Source organism: Argentina silus (assembly GCF_951799395.1).
Source record: "Argentina silus genome assembly, chromosome: 2".
Lineage (NCBI taxonomy): Eukaryota > Metazoa > Chordata > Actinopteri > Argentiniformes > Argentinidae > Argentina > Argentina silus.
In genome coordinates this window covers 8,754,447-8,773,285 of record NC_139656.1, presented here as the reverse complement: position 1 = coordinate 8,773,285, position 18,839 = coordinate 8,754,447, and the positions used below count along the sequence as shown (strand labels likewise).

At 41.3% G+C, this 18,839-nt stretch overlaps 1 protein-coding gene across 2 annotated transcripts; it reads right to left on the bottom strand.

Annotated features, from left to right (window-relative positions):
• Positions 1 to 88: 88 nt before the first annotated feature.
• Positions 89 to 18,053, bottom strand: LOC310801048 (flotillin-2a). Of its 2 annotated transcripts, XM_083664997.1 has the most exons (11): positions 17,880 to 18,053; positions 11,513 to 11,594; positions 8,943 to 9,033; positions 4,136 to 4,259; positions 3,862 to 3,980; positions 3,615 to 3,728; positions 3,321 to 3,440; positions 3,015 to 3,229; positions 2,654 to 2,837; positions 2,357 to 2,506; positions 89 to 2,232 (listed from the first exon to the last, which is right to left on the bottom strand). In XM_083664997.1, exons 1-11 carry the CDS (start codon positions 17,926 to 17,928, stop codon positions 2,194 to 2,196), a joined length of 1,287 nt encoding a protein of 428 aa, XP_083521123.1. In that variant the 5' UTR covers positions 17,929 to 18,053; the 3' UTR covers positions 89 to 2,193. The 2 variants fall into 2 exon arrangements, with proteins under 2 accessions (XP_083521123.1, XP_083521124.1); XM_083664998.1 differs by lacking the exons at positions 11,513 to 11,594; positions 17,880 to 18,053 and adding an exon at positions 9,587 to 9,608.
• Between the last annotated feature and the right edge of the window lie 786 nt (positions 18,054 to 18,839).

Here is an 18,839-nt window from a genome sequence, read left to right as displayed (position 1 = left end):
GGGACTTTACTTTTCTCCAGATGTGTATGAAGTAAAGACTCCTCATATCAATAGGCCTTCTGCTGTTAAACAATACCATGGAAAACTCAAAAGGTGGCAAAACTTTTATTACCGAGTAGTATTACAGGTTAGCACATAACACTTTGCCATAGAAGGGTATGAGGGGCACATGAGCACATGCTGAAATATCCATGATGGACCAGTTTTCCAGTAAAGTATTTAACAGTCTTAGAAATCCAAAATCAACAAATTCACAAACACATTATTTGAATCTGGATAGATACAATTCTATAATGGGTAATAAAGGTACATGTTTTATAGATACTCTATAGACACTAAATATACAAGTTAAAGGCATACAATGCTTCAACTACATTCTAGTCTCAATATTGATTTTCTTAACTGAAAGCTGCCTCTACCCAGAAAGTACTCAAGATCATGAAACATTTTTGAAAGAACTTTGGCATTATAAGGGCCCAAAGAATAAATGAAATTCTTTGAAAGGTCTACAATTCATAATTGGTAGGTTTTCAGTAAAACTAAAACCCAATCTGACCAGAAAAAGGTAGATACAGTATTTTTAGATGGAACATTTCCTGTAGACTTGGTCCTCAAAACATCACTATACAGAATGCAGGTTTCCTTGTAATACAAAAATGTTACCAAACAATTTGAGTAATGTTGGTGGTGAAACACAAAATATAAAACAATTTCAGTGTCGTTAATTTGTAAATCTTGGCTGCTAAATCTGCAAAATTATCAGGTTATACTAATATAATATATATATGCATATGGTGACCTATCAGGGATATAAATGATATGAAATGATAAAAACTCCATTCACTTATCAAAAACTGATTACAGATGTAACAGTTATGCTGAACTCCACGACACTATTGTTGCAATGTACCAGAGGAGTTAACAACAAACACACAATAAAAGAAACAAAGTATTATTTTGGCGACCAATAATAAATCAGATAATCACATTTGTCCATAAGACCAGGCATGCCACTACCTTGCAGGTTACTGTGAAGTTGTTATATATTCAAAAAACATGTCATACTTGATTGAGGTAATTGATCATGAGTGGTTACAGCCTCATTAAAGCTAACATTTATTTTCTGAAAGAAACTACACAAAATACACGTCGCACAAACAAAAAAACAACAGTCCCACTCAATCATGTGTCGAAATTAACTGAAATTGTCTCTTGAGAGCATGTTCGGTAAGGAATGTGACAACAACTGAAAACTGTATGGTCTTGAGGCCTAAATACATGACATGGGGGTATTGTATCCTTAGTGAAAGATAGCAGCACACTGGAAAATCCTGAAAGTAAGGGTTAGGGTTAGGAGTCTGGTAAAGTGTGAAGATAGTACTCTATATAGCAAGTGTCTAAGAGAATAAAGTCATATTAAAGACCTATTCAACAGTGACCACTGATCAACTGAAAATAATAATATGTTATAAATGCTTATAATAGTTATAAAATAATAGTTAGAAAGAAGAATGGGAAAATGTTGAAGCATAGACCTCATTTCTGAGATCTATTGATTGAGGTAATCCATAGATGGTCAGAAAAGCCGGTCAGAAGAGCCGGACTCCTGGGTCTCTATTAAGGCTAATCTTAAGAATATATGGCTTCATATAGAGAAATAAATGCACACGTGAATATGTCTGCTTTAAGTGTACGTCTACAAATATCACATACCCAAAACAAAGATCAAAAGATCACTGCTTTTATGGCAGTTGATATAAATGATGGCAGATGAAAGCCACAGCACATCTGATACACAAATACAATGGGCACATCCCCAATGCATTATAACAAAAACCACAGCAACGGTAGGTGAAGACATCTGGTGAGCCTTACATCTTTGAGATCAGATAAAGGTCTGCACCCAACAACTTGGACAAATGCCTCTGTTCTACAAACTAGATGTGTGTCAGTACTACATAATTGGGTGTGCTAATTAAAAACCAAAGAGAAAATAAAGTGTGTGTTTTAAAAGATAAAAAAAGCAGTGTAACATGCAGATGACCTGGTCCTATAGAGAGCTAAGGCACCAGAGGTCTAGGAAAAACTTCCTGACTGTAGAAAAAAAAACTTGCTTTTCAAGTGTTTCTAGTAGAAGGCAGTTAAAGAGTGTATAATATAGATGCATTGGAGTCAGGGTGTAGAAGATTGTTTTCATGCTTGGGGATTGACCATTTTCTGAAGCAACGGCATCTGTGGAATGAGAAGAGACTGGATTAGCTGGCTTCACTGGGACAATGGAGAGTAACAATGAACAAGTATTGGCGCATCGTCAGACTATCCGTACTTACAGATGAAACTTGTTGAATAGACATACCTTAGTCAGGTCCACCCCTGTGAGAGCATTGATGGACACAGGGAGCTCAGCCAATAGGCGGGTCACTTCCCCGGTCACACGGCTGCTATCGCCACTCAGGATGACAATCTCACTGGTCCGGGCCAAGGGTGCGGCCACCTTGCCAGCGATCTGTACAAACACAATGAAAATCTTTTTGTCAAAATTTCACAAAACAAAATAGTGGTTTGTAATAATATTCTTGTGTAAAACCTCAATCCAGATGCTTTTGTTGAGCCAACAACTCTACCCAAGAGACCACAAGACAGGCGTACTCACCTTGGGTAGGGCCTCCAGAACCAGGGCAGTCTTGGCTGCCTCTCCGTACTGCAGGTAGGCCTCTGCTTTCAGCCTCATCTTCTCAGCCTCGGCCTTCCCCACCGCCTCGATGGAGCCGGCCTCTGCCTCTCCGATGCGACGGATCTTCTCAGCCTCAGCCTGGGCCGTCAGCACCTTCTTGATCCTGGTCAAAGGTTGGCGGGGGTGGGGGGCATGAGAAGGTTTAAACTCTTAACACCTCATAAGGGTTCAGACTGTACACTCTTTAGCTAGTGTGTGTTTCCTAGAATATGACAAGCTGCTATACATCCACAGTTGTAACATGCACAGTTGTTTGAGCTCATTGTGTAGGCTCACTCACTTATGTCCCTCAGCCAGCTGCTGCATCTTATAGGCCTCCGCCTCTGCGGGCCTCTTCACCGTGGCGATCAGCTCCTTCTCCATGCGGTCGATCTCCTTCTCCTCGATGGTGATCTCCTTCTTCCTCTGCACAACCTGGATCTCCATTTCCTCCAGACGGATCTTCTGCTGCTCCTTGGCCGCCTGCAGCTCGTATGCCAGCTGGGCCTCTGCTTTCTGGAGGGAGAGAGGAGTCATATATGCTTTTATTGGATGTCACTGACTGCTAATGGTGATTATATGCTAAAGGGGCATCCCTGTCTAATACCTTTGTGTTGACTTCTTGGTTAAAGGAAGCCTTCTGCATTTCCAGCTCTCGTTTAGAGTCGGCCATCTTAGTGTCTGCTTGGAACTTGATATCCATCATCTCTTTCTTACATTCTGCTTCCTGTTGAAGGACATCATTAGGGATATGTGTGTGAGTGGAGAAAGGGAATGGATAAAGAAAGAAGAGCAGGAGAGGAAAAAGCAAAAATCTGAGTTGGACAGTTTGGCATAAGACTAGCATCAGCACTACATAGTCAAGTTGAGGACATCCACTAGTTTGTATTATCGATCTTACCCTGATTCCTGCATCTCTCTCTGCCTCAGCCACTCCAATGTCTGCATCTCTCTGTACTGCAGCAGTCTGAGTCTTTCCCAGGGAGCTCAGGTATTCCACTTTATCATATACATCCTGCCAGGGACACACACATGGATATGCTATGTGGTTAGTGGGGTCACTATAGATAAGATGGTGGTGATGAGAGTCCATAGCTTCAATAGGAGTAAACTCACCACAGACCATAACAGGACCTGAACACCCTTACCTTGATGGTGAAGCTGAGGATCTCTATGCCCATGCGGCCCACGTCAGGCGATGCCACCTCGCGTACCAGCTTGGCAAACTTGTCTCTGTCCTGGTAGATCTGCTCCACTGTCAGTGTGCCTGAAACACAGAACTGCGGTCAGTGGGAGTGGGCCACAAACCAGAGATAATCTGCTATCAAGGTTCATCAATTTAAAAAGTTGATAATTTGTGTGTTAATGAGTCCCAGAATACAGATACAACAGGAAGCATATATGTTTTGAATAGCTCCTTACCGAGGATTGAGCGTAGATGACCCTCCAGGGTCTGCAGGATGACACTTTTGATCTCCACAACAGTTTTCCCCAGAAACTGCTCACAAGCATACCCCAGCAGCTCATGGTCAACCATCACTTTCACCTAGAGCCAGGAGGACATCATCAGGTGCTAGCCAACACACACACACACACACACACACACACACACACACACACACACACACACACACACACACACACACACACACACACACACACACACACACACGAACAACATCTGATTCGCACTTAAAGTAGAAAACTGCACATCTGATTGGCCTTCAATAATTTTCTTACAATTCTTATATTCTGTACATCTCTAATTAAAGTATATTTCCACTGCTAATAAACACATCACTACATTCAGCAATTCCTCCTAAAATATCTCTATTGGCCTCTTGGTAAGAAAAAACATTATTTGATTGATTTGTTGATAAACGTGAAAGCAATTAAAAATAACCAGACCTTGAAGAACCTGGGGTTGAACTGGCATGAGAACTGTGTGGTACATTATCAGTGAGAACCTGGGGTTGAACTGGCATGAGAACTGTGTGGTACATTATCAGTGAGAACCTGGGGTTGAACTGGCATGAGAACTGTGTGGTACATTATCAGTGAGAACCTGGGGTTGAACTGGCATGAGAACTGTGTGGTACATTTTCAGTGAAAACCTTGATGCAAAGTGAGGACATTGATATGGTGAAATTAAGTGCAAGGAGTGTTGATTCTAGCCCATTGGCCAAGAATGCATCATGTCTTCCAGGCTGATATTGTGGACAGTGTTACTTATCAAAGGCACATGAAAACTTGCCTAAATCAGACCAGACTACCATGCACTCGGAAGATTAGAGTGTTGTGATCATTAGCAGGGAGAGTGACCTAGATTTTTAGGGTGTCAGGGATCAGCTTGCAGTCCCTCTGTCCTCAAGGCCAATCTCTATTTGGAAGCATCTTCTCATGTGTTAACTGTGATAATCATGTACTGCCAAAAACAAGTATCATAAATAGTGGAACGGTCATATCAAAGAGGGGTCGATTTTGTATGAAAACTGGACTAACACAAATACTTTCAATGGCATAATAAACAATTGTAATCTTACAACTTCACAGTGATTTTGTAGTCATTAAGATGCATATCACACATGAGGGTCATGAGTCTTTTCACAAATTAACCAAAAATGAACATAACATCAAGTCAAGTAAGTAACTTCACTAAAATTGAGGATAAAGTCAACAGAGGAGAAGACATATCCTCAGATGGGACTTAATGGAAATCAAAACCAGTGGCCCCTAATGGCTCTGACCTAGGCTTTCCTAGATAAATCTAAGAATGTAGCCAGCGAGAAAAGTATTCATTTAACAGGTAAAGTAATGAATGAAAGGTCTGCTTTGTGTACCCCGTTGCAGCTGAAAGGAAAGAGAGTGAGCTGGTCCCTGAGGTGACGGTTTTGGACATTGACTCCAATGAGGCATGCACTCATAGGACAGGCTGGAGGGGCGCTTATGAGGGGAGGGGAGATGGCAATCATTCCAAGAGAACACTGCTTATAATTGACCACAGACAGAGACAGAGACAGACAATCAAACAAACAGCAGGCCACCTCACAGAGACAGCAGGGGGAGCTGTGCCAAGGCCAGCACTGGAATGAGGAGGGCCCGTGCAAATATGACCCCTCCCTCCAACCACCCTGCAAACACCAGTTTCTACAGCATGCTCTGAAACAATCCCATTAAACATCACAACAAAGATAAATATGGACAGGAAATATGAGACTGGATGGGTTTCCTGACTTCAAATTTGATTAAATAACGTTTCACTTGACAGACAGGCCAAATACATGAAAATGACTTTAACTAAAACATAACGGTGCTTTATTCCGTCAATGCGCACAGATCTGTGCTTCACGCACCAAATGTGCGTGCGGAGCTCCAGCGCATATTGTAATGTCGGCCCAGTATGAGCCATTGTGCCAACTGCGCATTTGGGTCGGATTTGAGGGGTGTGACTCATGAATATCATAGATACGCGCATTCACATCTGATATCTTAAGCGGAAAATCTCCATATTCCCTGCTCGCTGGAGGCTGCATCAAGTCCTGCAACAGTATTGGCAGGGTTAATCAGTATTTTATCGATGACGGTTGATTTAAACAGTAGGCTAATCAGGTAATGTAACATTGCTTATGTCATGGCCATTTGTTGAAGTGACGCTAAAAATAGCTGAAAAACATATGTAGCAGCATTGAAATAGCAAATAGCACTGCAACCCTTATCTATGATAGATGTTTTAGTTGTTAGTGGTCTCAGCCATTTAGCCCACCTTGATAGGGTCAGGTGCTGTTAAATCGCCTAAATATATATACTTTTAAATGTATCGTCATTATTGCTTACCAATTAGGAATAATGGTCTAGCTGATGGCGGGAATCTGGTCCAAGAATAACAGAACACATACAGTTCAAAGTTATATTGTCATATTACTGTATGTACTGGAACAAAGGACAGTTTGACAGTACAATTCCATTCTTACTCTCACGCCCTCCTCTTCGCAATAAAACACGTGAGGGTGTGCAATATCATGGATATTGGAACTGTTGTGATTTAAGTTTAAATAAATGTCTGATGACTTTTTCCAAAGAGGTTTTAAACAGATTTGCTTTGAAGATCTCCTCAAGCACAAATAATTCCCACATTAGAAGTTTCACGTGGCAAACTTGACAACATTATTCTCCACAATTCAATTCCACTCCAAAGCAGGTGGGCTATGGCAAAGAACAAGCTATTTAGTTGTTATTTAAAGCCCAACCTTGTCCCCAGGTTATTGTGCACAGCGCATATAAGGCTGGAATAACAAGGACTCAAACCGGTCTTAGTGGGAGTGAATTTACTGTGTAAAGTATTTGTTATTATTTGATTTCAGCGAATCACACAGCTGCGAGGCATAGTTCCGAATCAGAAACGTGTGGTGTGCAAGCACTGGAGGGGGGGGGGGGAAGTGCTGTGGGTGATGATTGATGCAAAGTAAAGCCAATGGCTATGCGTCTACGTTTACAACGGACGGCCTCCATCTATTGGGTTAATGAAGGTCAACTTCATTCGCGTTGGTCCACCAGACCTTTCGCATGTTTGGGCGGAAGTGCCTGGGAACGAGACTATTTAAAGCCTAATCATGAGATTCCAGTTTTTATATTTTACTTTCCAGCAGGACTCCCTTCAAAATGAAGGTTTAATAGCCATAGGACATAAGAATTCCTCAGACAATTATATGTTGAATCGAACTCAGATGATTTCTCTTGGCCACCAGAGGGGTGTGATTTTGAGGCAGAGGTGAGTAAAATCCGGAAAGCCTATTTGGCGAGATATGTGCACACCTTTTCAAAATGGGAAAGTGTGGAGCCAGAAGTGCGTAAAAGGCGTGGAGCGTAAGGAAATCACAATAGACCCAGAAGAGACAAACTCACCCTTCCAGTTTTACAAACATGTGGACACCTGTTAGATGATATTGTAAATTAATATAATGAGAAATATGATATAGGTGTGTTAAAGGTCAAAAGTGGGTGGGTATCCAAACAATTGCAATTGGCACTGATCCAACCCCTTCTCTTTTTTCTTGGGGGAGTCTCTTTGGATAACTCGATCAAGGATTTATGGAAACTTGTCGACACAAATTCTGTTTCCACAGAAACCTGCACAATGGTGTGTTTAGGCTCGTCCAATCAGATATAGACTTGATGGTGAGCCTCGTTAGGGAAGTGCATTGTATATGCTCGCTCTGCCTCTGACAGTGGACTCATTGTAGTCTTGCCAATAGGACAGACTAAGAGAGGAGAGGAACACAACCCATATACATTGTCAGAAATAATACTGATTACAAGAAATCACAGATTGTAGATAAGAAAAAAATAATAAATTAGAGGAAAAATAAGATGGGTATTAGTTAGAATGACCAAATAAGTCAATTCAAGTGACATTTTAGCAATTCAATTTAGCATACATTTGTATTCCAATTGCTAAAACAACCAACTCAAATGTCTCACTTTTTCCAAAGTAAACTATTTTAAATCAGACAGCAGATTAACAGTATGGGGACTATAAACCGAACCAGTTTCTTGACTACCAGCAAGCAAAGGATTTTGGCACAGAGGAAAAAACACACCAAAATACATCATAAAAAAGAAATGTCTGTAAACATGAAGAAATTTAAATGTTGGGATGCAAAATAAACATGGCAGGCTTTATTCAGCTCCCGTGTACCCTTTTCGAGGAAGACACCATTCAAAGCAGAAACGCCTAATGGGACTTTCTGCCTTGATATGAGGCTCAATAATTCTCCACATCTGTATTTGTATTCATTAATTAAATTATGCCATGATGTCTTCTGCTTCAGTTATGAGTATTCTCATCTAGATCTGTGACCATAGTAACAACAGCAGTGGACAGGGTCAAAATAGTCTGAAGCAGAGTGAGAGAAGGCTGGTCTGTGTTTGCATCTGGTCTTGACCAAAATGTCATATCAAACCAGTAATTATTGTAATCCATGTCCAAAATCAGATTGGGAATTGGATAGGATTATGTTGACACACATGATGTTATTACTGGGTGTAAACATAGTCTAAAGTAATTGATTGAAGGGATTCTGTCACTTTTATCAGGAGAATGATTGACCCTCAATTATGGCACCATTACCCCTTGGGAAGCAGGGGGGCATAGGAGGTCAAAGGGAGGAGGGGTGGAGGCTGAATCCGCCTTGAGCTGAAAGAGGCATTCCCAGAAGTTGTGGTGATTTACCTGTGCCACCCCAGTGACAGTAAGAGCTACCCCCTCCGCTGTCTCTACATCCTCACACTTGGGCTGCAGGGTCATAATCTCAAGGGTTATCCTGTGGAGAATGTGAAAAATAAAAATAAAAATTGGCATGTTCTGAGGGAAAGCAAATGAAGAGAGGGTAAAACACAAGAGTGAAGGGAAAATAAAACAACATTCACCCAAGGACTCCAGTGCAGTGACAACAGGGGATAATGGAATGTTGTTCTGGGTGCAATTATCATTGGTTTCCCAATGTGGATGTGAATCTGTACTATGTACAATACTACATATTGAAATACACATCCAGTCATATCAATTTGCATTAATCTAGAGAAGTGGCTAGCCATAGGAGTAGGACTCTTCTTTGCACCCCATCTTTGAGCAATCATTATGGTGTCCCTGTTGTCAAAGCCCATAAGAGTGGTGTAGAGGTTAGCTGGGTAGCAAAGCCCATATAGGTTAATGACAGCTGACTCTCTCTCCCTTCCGCTGTAGGTGGAGAGAAAGACGTGAAGAGGGAAAAACAGAGACACACACAGTTAGCTAGTTAGTCCACCTGTTTGCCTCTGGCTTTATTGGTTTGTGACCAATCCCTGACGATTTTACTGTCTTTTATTTTGCATTACCTGAGCCACCCCTGTCACCTCCAAGGGGACACCTTCCAAGGTTTCGATATTCTCACAGCGACAGAGGATGGTCATTATCTCCAGCGACATTCTACGCAGGCAGGCGGGTGGGAATAGGAGAGGCAGGAGAGTGAGTATACAATAGCTGTTAGGAATGTCATTATCGGGGGCAAGGGTGAGAGGGAGGAATTTTAAGACACTATGGGAGAAGGGCATCTATGTCTAGAGGCATGTGAAACGACGGGCTGAAGAAACCTTCAGATTGAGCTAAAGGCTTCTCCGAGGATGATCCATCTCTAGTGTGTTATATCATCTGATACCACTGCGTGCACAACCACAACACAGCTGGTCAGTCTTCTCGACAGAATACAGAACTGAAACTTGAAACTAGGACAAAGGACAGAAGTCACAGGGCAGGATTGTTTAGCAGCATTCCTGACCCAACATCTAAGATTAAGGCTGTGTAGAGATTACTCAAGAATGTTTTGCACAAACATTCTCATATCTACTGCTGCTTTGGCACTTGGTTAACAAGCATATTGACAACAAAACTATTTCATTCATCTCTTTCTAATACAAAAGAGCCATGCTTAAGAATAAACATGTATCTAAATGGCAAACTATGATAAGATCATGGCAGTGCTAGATTCATTGTTTGTCAGAGTGCATTTAGACTTGATACGACCATTTGAGCATTCAGAAACTTTCCATCTTGTTAAATATGGGTGTGGCTTCATGGTCTCATGGTCTGCTGAATGCAGCATCACTCAAGAGGCTTCTGGCTCCAGCTCTGCCTCTCTTCTAGGGGAATTGGATCAATGAATCATCAGGCCAGACACTAATGGGATTACTGCATCACAAACGGGAAGTGGGAGCCCTTCCAGTCCCACCCCTTTATTCAGTCTTTAATGGCCACCAGCTACCACACAGACAAGTCCGGCTCAAGCAAGCACTGTGCCACAGAAAAGCAATACCATTTCTCATATTTCCATCATTCATGAAATGATCTGAAATATAGCATCTCAGATGGTTGATTGAATTTATGGGTGTTCTGAATAGAGGCTGGAAATAACTAGGACATCCTGAAAGACTCGAGCCATTACTTGAGCCATTGTCTCTACTTTAGTTTTAGAGCAGTACCAAGTATCCTAGCAACTACACAAAGAGCTAAGGATTCCCAGACACATCAGTGCAGTGATGGGGTGAGACACCAGGCAAGGCAGGGCAGGTTAGCATGGCAGACACAAAGAGACAAATAAGAGGGAAACATCCAAAAAAAACACATCCAATGACACATTTATCATAGTGTTAATAGTTCATCTGGAAATGTTAATAGTTCATCTTATTACTTCAGAGATATTATGTAATTGCAGTGGTCATGTGGTTTTGCTACAATCTTATCATGAGTGCTGTGGAAGCCTTAATGTTAATTGCTGGCTATGGCAGATTTCAGTGAACTTCACCACACGATCCATAACGTCCTTAGTGTGTTTGTCTTTCCAGTACTGTGCTGGATGTGCACTCACTGAGGCTATGTTCGAGAGCAGCTGACTAATGTGATGCCCTGTGTTTACACATTCAGTAAACATTAGCTCCTAACGGGGGTGGGCCTCAAAGGTCACAGCAAACCACTTCTCCAAACATAACCATAACATACCGTTTTATTCATGTGGCTGAAAATGATGATATCCAAAATCTAGCTCAAAGATGACTTAAATGCATGGTTATAGATATGAGGGTGATGAGGACAATTAGAATACGTTGTTAATACTGAATTTAACATTTACGCAAATTTGAATGAGAATGAAAATAGACCATCTGTCTGCTATCCAAGAATAAATGGTGTGTCTGACATGGTAAATTCTGTATGAAGACAATGAACAAGCATCAACACCACACCTGAAACCTCAGAATGACAGGCCTTACCTCTGTATGTCAGAGATGAGCCACCAGGCCCATGCCCAGCCTCCGACCATGTAGGTCTTCTGATCTGACCCACAGCAGCCACCTGTTGGTCAGCAGAAACAACATCAGCATCACAGTAACACTGGATTACTGCTATCACAGACCAACAGTGTCATCAGTATCAGTATCAGTGGACCAGGGCATCACCAGCATGGACCACAACAGTACCACCCGTCCACACCCACCACAGTACACCAGAGTAGAGTCATGCATTGGGTCGCGTTCCCATGGACAACCCGATATTAAACCAATTCGCGGTTAGATTTTTTTTATTTTTTGGAAGTAGAAAGGTTGCGGTTCTAATCAAGCATGTTAAAAGTTAAACAAAGTTAGTAAATTATTACTATAAAAACTTTTTTCAACCAGGACAGGACGAGAGAGGGTAGACAAAAGAGACAGCAACATAGAATACTAAGAGACAGCAACATGGAATACTAAGAGACAGCAACATAGAATACTAAGAGACAGCAACATAGAATACTAAGAGACAGCAACAGAAGAAAATTGACGAGAGACAGCAGTAACAGACGACACATCGAAAGCAATTGAGAGAGGCAGGAGGGGTGAGCACACAGTAGACTCACACAGTAGACTCACTTAAAGCGGATTTCTGGATTTTAATTACAGCACAGTGTGTGTGTGTGTGTGTGTGTGTGTGTGTGTGTGTGTATATGCGTGCATGTGTGTGTGAGAGAGAGAAAGAGAGAGTAAGAGTGTGAGGGTGTTTTGTGGGATTCTTTTAGCAGTTTGTCCTATTGGACAGGTCAGAGTGTATGTTGGAAGTTGTTGAGGGGTATGAAGGTTCTCACTACACTGTAGATTATGTGTTCCAGAGTAGAGAGACCCACACTGTAATTGAGTACTGAAAGTGTCTGCTGTGACAGGTGGGAAGGTGCAATAAAATGAATACTTGTATTTATTATTATTATTTGATCTTTTTACTAAATTCTTAGTTGATCTCATCTCTCAATGTTCATCTCAAAGTGCACCAGATTGCTGCATTTAGCCGTTAACATACAGCAAAATAATTGCAGTCCTAGAAACGCATGGAATCCATGGAAACAGAGGCGCATTGTCTGTACATCATCAACCAGAGTCAGACAAGCATGTGCTTGTGCAATATCCCTCTCAAATCTGAGGATATCTGGTTTAGTCCAAGGCTTTATGCTTTAGGTTTGACTGTACTCAAAGGCTGAAATAAAGTTGTTATTGAATAAACAAAAGTTATGTAGTTTCCGTAAATCAAGCATTCGTCATGATGAATAAAGATTCTAAACAAGACATGACATTTCACACAAACAAAATGTCCTTAAATGAAGTTATGACTGATAGTGTAAGTTAAATGTCCCATACAGTAAAATCATCTGACATATTGTGGCTGTGTTAAACCATGAGTAGTGCATAATAAAGCAACAACAGTCACTTCGAGCAGTATCAGTGTCTCGTACATTTATCTGGAGGCTATCATGTGACATTCTCAGCTGTCACGACACCCTCTCTCACAGACGTTTATTTCTATCACAAAGTTTCAGACAAAACAACTTGCATACACGGACACAAAAGACAGGGTGGTGGACTTTTCCTGTCTAATTTTTCCTTTTCCTGTCTGCAATGTGATTTGATAGTGCTTGTGAAAGGAGCTGTTTCTGTATGTTCCAGCCTTGCTAAAAAATGGAAAACAACACAACTTCCTTTATCTAAAAGTCGATTATATTATTTAGGCCTAAATAACTACAGAACATTGTCAAAGCATTGAAACCATGACATGAGAAAGGTCTGATGAGCATGCCCTCATTCATGTACTAAGAAATGTTGTGTTAGAGGGTGCAGCATACAGTCTATACTACGCTATGACCCACTTGCTGAAACAGACCCTGAATAGATGAAGTCAGAGACTGGGGGGCCACAGCTGTTTTGCTCTCTCCTCAGAATGCTTTAGATGCCACACTCCACATTCTAAAAGTCACACTGGGATTGAATGAGGATTTATCCCAGCCATAAAAAGCCTGGCATTACATTTTGGTTTGCTTCATGTTGGGTTGATTTCGGCCCGATGTGTTTTTAAATAAAAAGCAGCACTATTTCATCAACATTTAACATGTTAAAACATTCATGAACAAATCATATACAAAACTGCATTGACGGTAATGGAAGGGTGATCACTATCTGGCCATGCTGCATTTTATTCACTACTTACCCAAACCAATTTTTGCTCAACCACTCTTTCAACATCACCACATTCACCACATTCTGATCATCTAGGATTCAGAAGTCACTGGAGAACACTACACTCTTCCTGACATTTTCAATTGTCACCTGAAGAAACATCCCTTAAGTTTCAACACAATGAAAAATTCAAGAGCTATTTCAATGCGTTGATTCAAAGTGGAGTAGACAGGAAACTGCAGCAAACCGCAATCCACATTTTGAACTGCAATCTGTTCATCACAAGAGTAACAGTCTGATGAGCCTCTCTATCAAGGTTATATAAACAATCCATATGATTTTGCTGTACTATCTGGGGAGCTTGGAATTGAGCTGATGAATAATTTGACATCTAAATGGTTAATACCAGTGCCATACCGAATTATATAACCCTTGACCTAAAATGCAACTTCTCGAATGTGATAAAACTGTATGTTAGGGAATGGCAGGTGTGTATTGGAGGAGAGAAGGAGCATGTGAGATATTGTTTTAATCTCCAATTTAGAAATAATTTGTAAATGCTGTGTGACAACATTCACAAGCCTATGTCCTCTGAGCCAATGTTCTTCCAAGTTTTGGAATGATTGTATGGCAACTGCAAAGTACCAGACTTGCCTCCTGAGAGCACATAATAACTGATACAGTACCTTAGAAATTTGATCTTTAGGCCTATACGTGTCCAATTACACACCCAACGTACACCACAACAACTTCTGTGAGTGTGTGATGAGCATATTAGGTGCTATTGTATGACAATAGTGACCTGAAGCGGGAAGCATTTATTGAACAAATTGATAAAAAAATAAAAAATCTTCTTTCTTACACAAATGGAAATTGTTTTCCTCACTTAATGCCTGATCTGGCTCATCCATCTCTGACTTATTTCCAGGGATGCATTAATCAATCCTCTTATTGTTCATTAGGCTATATGTCTGAGTTATGTTGTACCTCTATAGTATTTTTAACCCATAGTATACAGTAGGCCTAGGTTATACTATGACAATACAATGCATATATAGGCCAGCCCGGTCACATGACTGAAATGGCTTTGTAATCTTTAAAAAAATACACACAACTAAATTTAGCAACATAGCTTGCAGTTAATTGCAAAATCAAGTGCTGCTACAACCGAGAGGAGAGGAGTAAGTTTCCAGACCTTAAAAGACCTCCTGAATCATCTGTGATATCTCCAACTGGATTATGGACCAAATAAAGACTTCATTTGCTGAGGTTTCACATTAGTATCAAGACAACTTCTCCATATTAGCCGACCTATCCTCAAATCTTTTTCTTTCTTTTTTTGTATACAAGTAGGGGCAGTCCCGCATATGCTACAGCAATAACAATACAATAATTTTCTATGTACGGTATGGGAATTGAATTAATCATATTTGGACACATATTTGGACAAATACAAGAAATCCAGATACGATGTATGAAAAGCTATCAGAGACGCTAAGAGGAAATACAGGGACAAGGTAGGATCACAATACCAGGGCGCTGACGTGAGAGGGATGTGGCGTGGGCTGCAGACGATTATGGATTATAAGGGGAGTGGCAGTTTGTGCACTGATGCTTCGCTTCCTGACGAGCTCAACTCCTTTTACACTCGGTTTGAGGGAAGCAACAAGGAGTCCCCCACAAAGGCTCCCGCTACCCACGAGGACAGTGTGTTATCGATCACTGTGGCTGATGTGAGTAAGCTCACATCTGCTTTTAAACATCCGCAAAGCAGCCAGCCCAGACGGCATCCCTGGACGCGTCCTCAGAGCATGCGCTGACCAGCTGGCAGATGTATTCACAGACATCTTCAACCTCTCCCTGTCCCAGTCTGTAATCCCCACCTGTTTTAAGGTGACAACAAGTGTTCCAGTGCCCACAAAGACCAAGGTAACCTGCCTTAATGACCATTGCCCTGTTGCACTCATGTCTGTCATCATGAAGTGCTTTGAGAGACTGGTTAAGACCCACATCAACTCCACTCTGCCTGCCACACTGGACCGACCTTAGCTTGCATACCGCCCCAACAGATCCACTGATGACACCATTGCTCTCACCCTGCACACTGCCCTATCCCACCTGGACAAGAGAGATACTCATGTGAGAATGCTGTTCATTGACTACAGTTTAGCATTGAACACCATAGTCCCCTCCAAGCTCATCACAAAGCTCAGGGACCTAGGTCTTAACACCTCCCTGTGTAACTGGATCATGGATTTCCTGAGGGGCAGACCCCAGGTGGTGAGGGTAGGCTGCATCACCTCCTCCACTCTGACTCAACACAGGACCCCCCCCCCCCCAGGACTGTCCGCTTAGTCCCCCGTTGTACTCCCTGTTCACCCACGACTGTGTGGCCAAGCACAGATCCAACTCCATCATCAAGTTTGCTGACGACACCACTGTGGTTGGCATGATTACTAACAATGATGAGACAGCCTACAGGGAAGAGGAAAGAGTCCTGGTGGACTGGTACCAGGACAATAATCTCTCCCTCAACATCAGCAAAACTAAGGAGCTGATTGTGGACTTCAGGAAGAAGCGGGGGGGGGCATCAGGGTCCGCAGCCACCCCAGCCACATCCTGTTCTCCCCCAGTTTGATTTGATTACAGACCAATGTAGCCTAATTATAATCACAGGCGCATTAAACAAGGAACGTAGTTGTGACATTCAGCAAATGTTCCCATAAGCCCCTTAAGAGGTCCTGAATGTCAAACACGTTGTGAAAGTCACCTGGATGTGTGTAACATCCTTGATAAGGATAGTTGGCAGGGTCCCTTGTATGTAACTTATGTTGTAAAAAATGTTCAGACAGATCACTTCGGTCCTGAATTATGTTACTTTGAGGACATTCTAGAAACCTGTATGTCCCCTATGGGTCTAAATGTAACATTATCCTCATTGACATCAGGACATTAAGACCCAGGGTAAGGGCAAATTCCTTTTTAATTCTATCAATTCCAGAAGTGAATTGAATTCCAATTCGGTAATTGAAAAGAATAAAGTTCATTTTCAATACATTGAGGAGGATGTTGGAGAATACGCAAGGAAGAGAATGAGTTGACCATTGAACAGCAGTTCGTACCTATGGTGCGTTCAAGGCATGTCAGATTTTCACGTGCTTCCCACTCTGAAATAAGCACTCAAACAAGCCTCCAAGTCAAAGCTCTAAGTGGAAAAATCGGGGTAAAAGGATGATAACCTTTCACCTTCTCCATAGAGAAATGGCTGCCAAACCCCAGATTTTGACAGTAGATGGTAAATAATTATGTACAGTTTTAACATGGTTGAGAAAGTAGTTCCCCCAGATGTCTCTGCAGTAAGGAGCAACAAAAGTAGAAGCTTTCTTTGGATGTCCATGTTGTCAACAATAGCTGCAATCTCATTGGTTGAAGAGTTGTCACGACATCAGAAGCACTTGAATGAGTTCATGAAGGCAAATGGTACAACCCACATTTGCAATTTGGGGTTAGAACAGCAAAAAACAAACTTAGATTTTGAGTTTTTATGGGGTAAGACAGTTGAATTAAGCTCAGGATCATGTATAAGTTACATTCTTCAATAATCAATGGCTATAGCCCATCACTAATGTAAACGTAAGAAACATGGATGTGCCAATCCCAGATTGCCCCTTTAAGGCATGCATGGTGGGAATTTACAAGACTGAAATACGGGAATGGGTATGCCTCGACATTATCTCCTCCCCCAGCTTCAACGAGCCCTCATATTTACACACTATAGCGTCACTAAACATAAAGCTTAAATAACACTTGCTGTTGAAGACACTTGATTTAACATCATTCCAGAATCAGATTCATATTAAAATGCTAGTTATATTGCATAATAGGCCTAATGTTTTATGTTGGATTCATATGATGGAATCAAGGAAATTCCATATAGCCTAATACAGTCCGTAACCCCATCTGCATTACTAATTTGGTTGGCTAAACAATGTGGATACAACTGTGGCTATGCAAATAAATCACTACCAAGAATAACCAAGAATATGTGTGTGCGACCATTATGAGTCATAGTAAGTGCGTGCAACAAATCTATCCTACTATTTCTCACGCTGTAGAAGAGAAAGCAAAGGATCAGAGTTTAGCCCAAAATTAATATACGTACCTGAAACCACAAGGGCCTCATTTGGTCCAACAGTATGACAATTTCCCATATTATCACACAACGCGTGTCCCTTAAAAATCTCACGAACGATAAAAAAATATCAACGGATCGTATTCGTCGAAAATTTTCTCCACAATTCAAGCTTCGTCTGCCCCGCCCCTATCAATTCGAATGTTGCGAGCCCCCAGGGTTCCAAAATGGAGACGCTTGTTTTGAGCGACACTGCCCTATTTCCATTTCCTCCCCCTCCTCCTTTTTATCTGGTTGGTACGGTCTTGGGATGGAGGCTTGTGGTCGATGGGCGCGGTTTTATCTCTTGCCCCGTCCTTTTTATGGAAATATAATATCTACTACGATTATAAGGTTTTATACAGAGCTTTATCTTTGTTTTTGTCATGAGATGGAATGAATAATTGTGCTCCAGTGCCACCAAACGGCAATGATGTGCCATTGTTACAAGAAAGTGCCAGTTTTGATAGGCCTCAAGTAAGACTCCAGTCATAATTTTGCCAGATGTTAGAACCTTATATTTGTGTTAAAAAACACAAACACAGTTACATTTACATTTTTAGATACTTTCATACTTTTTAGAGGATACTGCTTGAATACATGCTTGAACTATTTTAATATCTCACATTTATGGATTGGGTAACACAGTGCTCTATGATTCAAAGTGCAGTCTCAAGCTGTCCCAGATCTCCCCCACTTCCATCCTGCTCTCATAATTGAAGGAAAGTGAGTGTCATGCATAACCTTTGCCCTGAAAAACGTGGTGACTGCTTTATATTTGTTATAGACTAGAAAACTGTGTTTATTCAACAGTTATCAGAACATATTGCATAAGATACAAGTACCCATAGCAAGATAACATTGGAAGGACACACAATCATTAATTAGGAGATTCATATCCTACTATACTGGTTAATAAAATGATAAGTAAAATGCCTATTCATTCCAAGT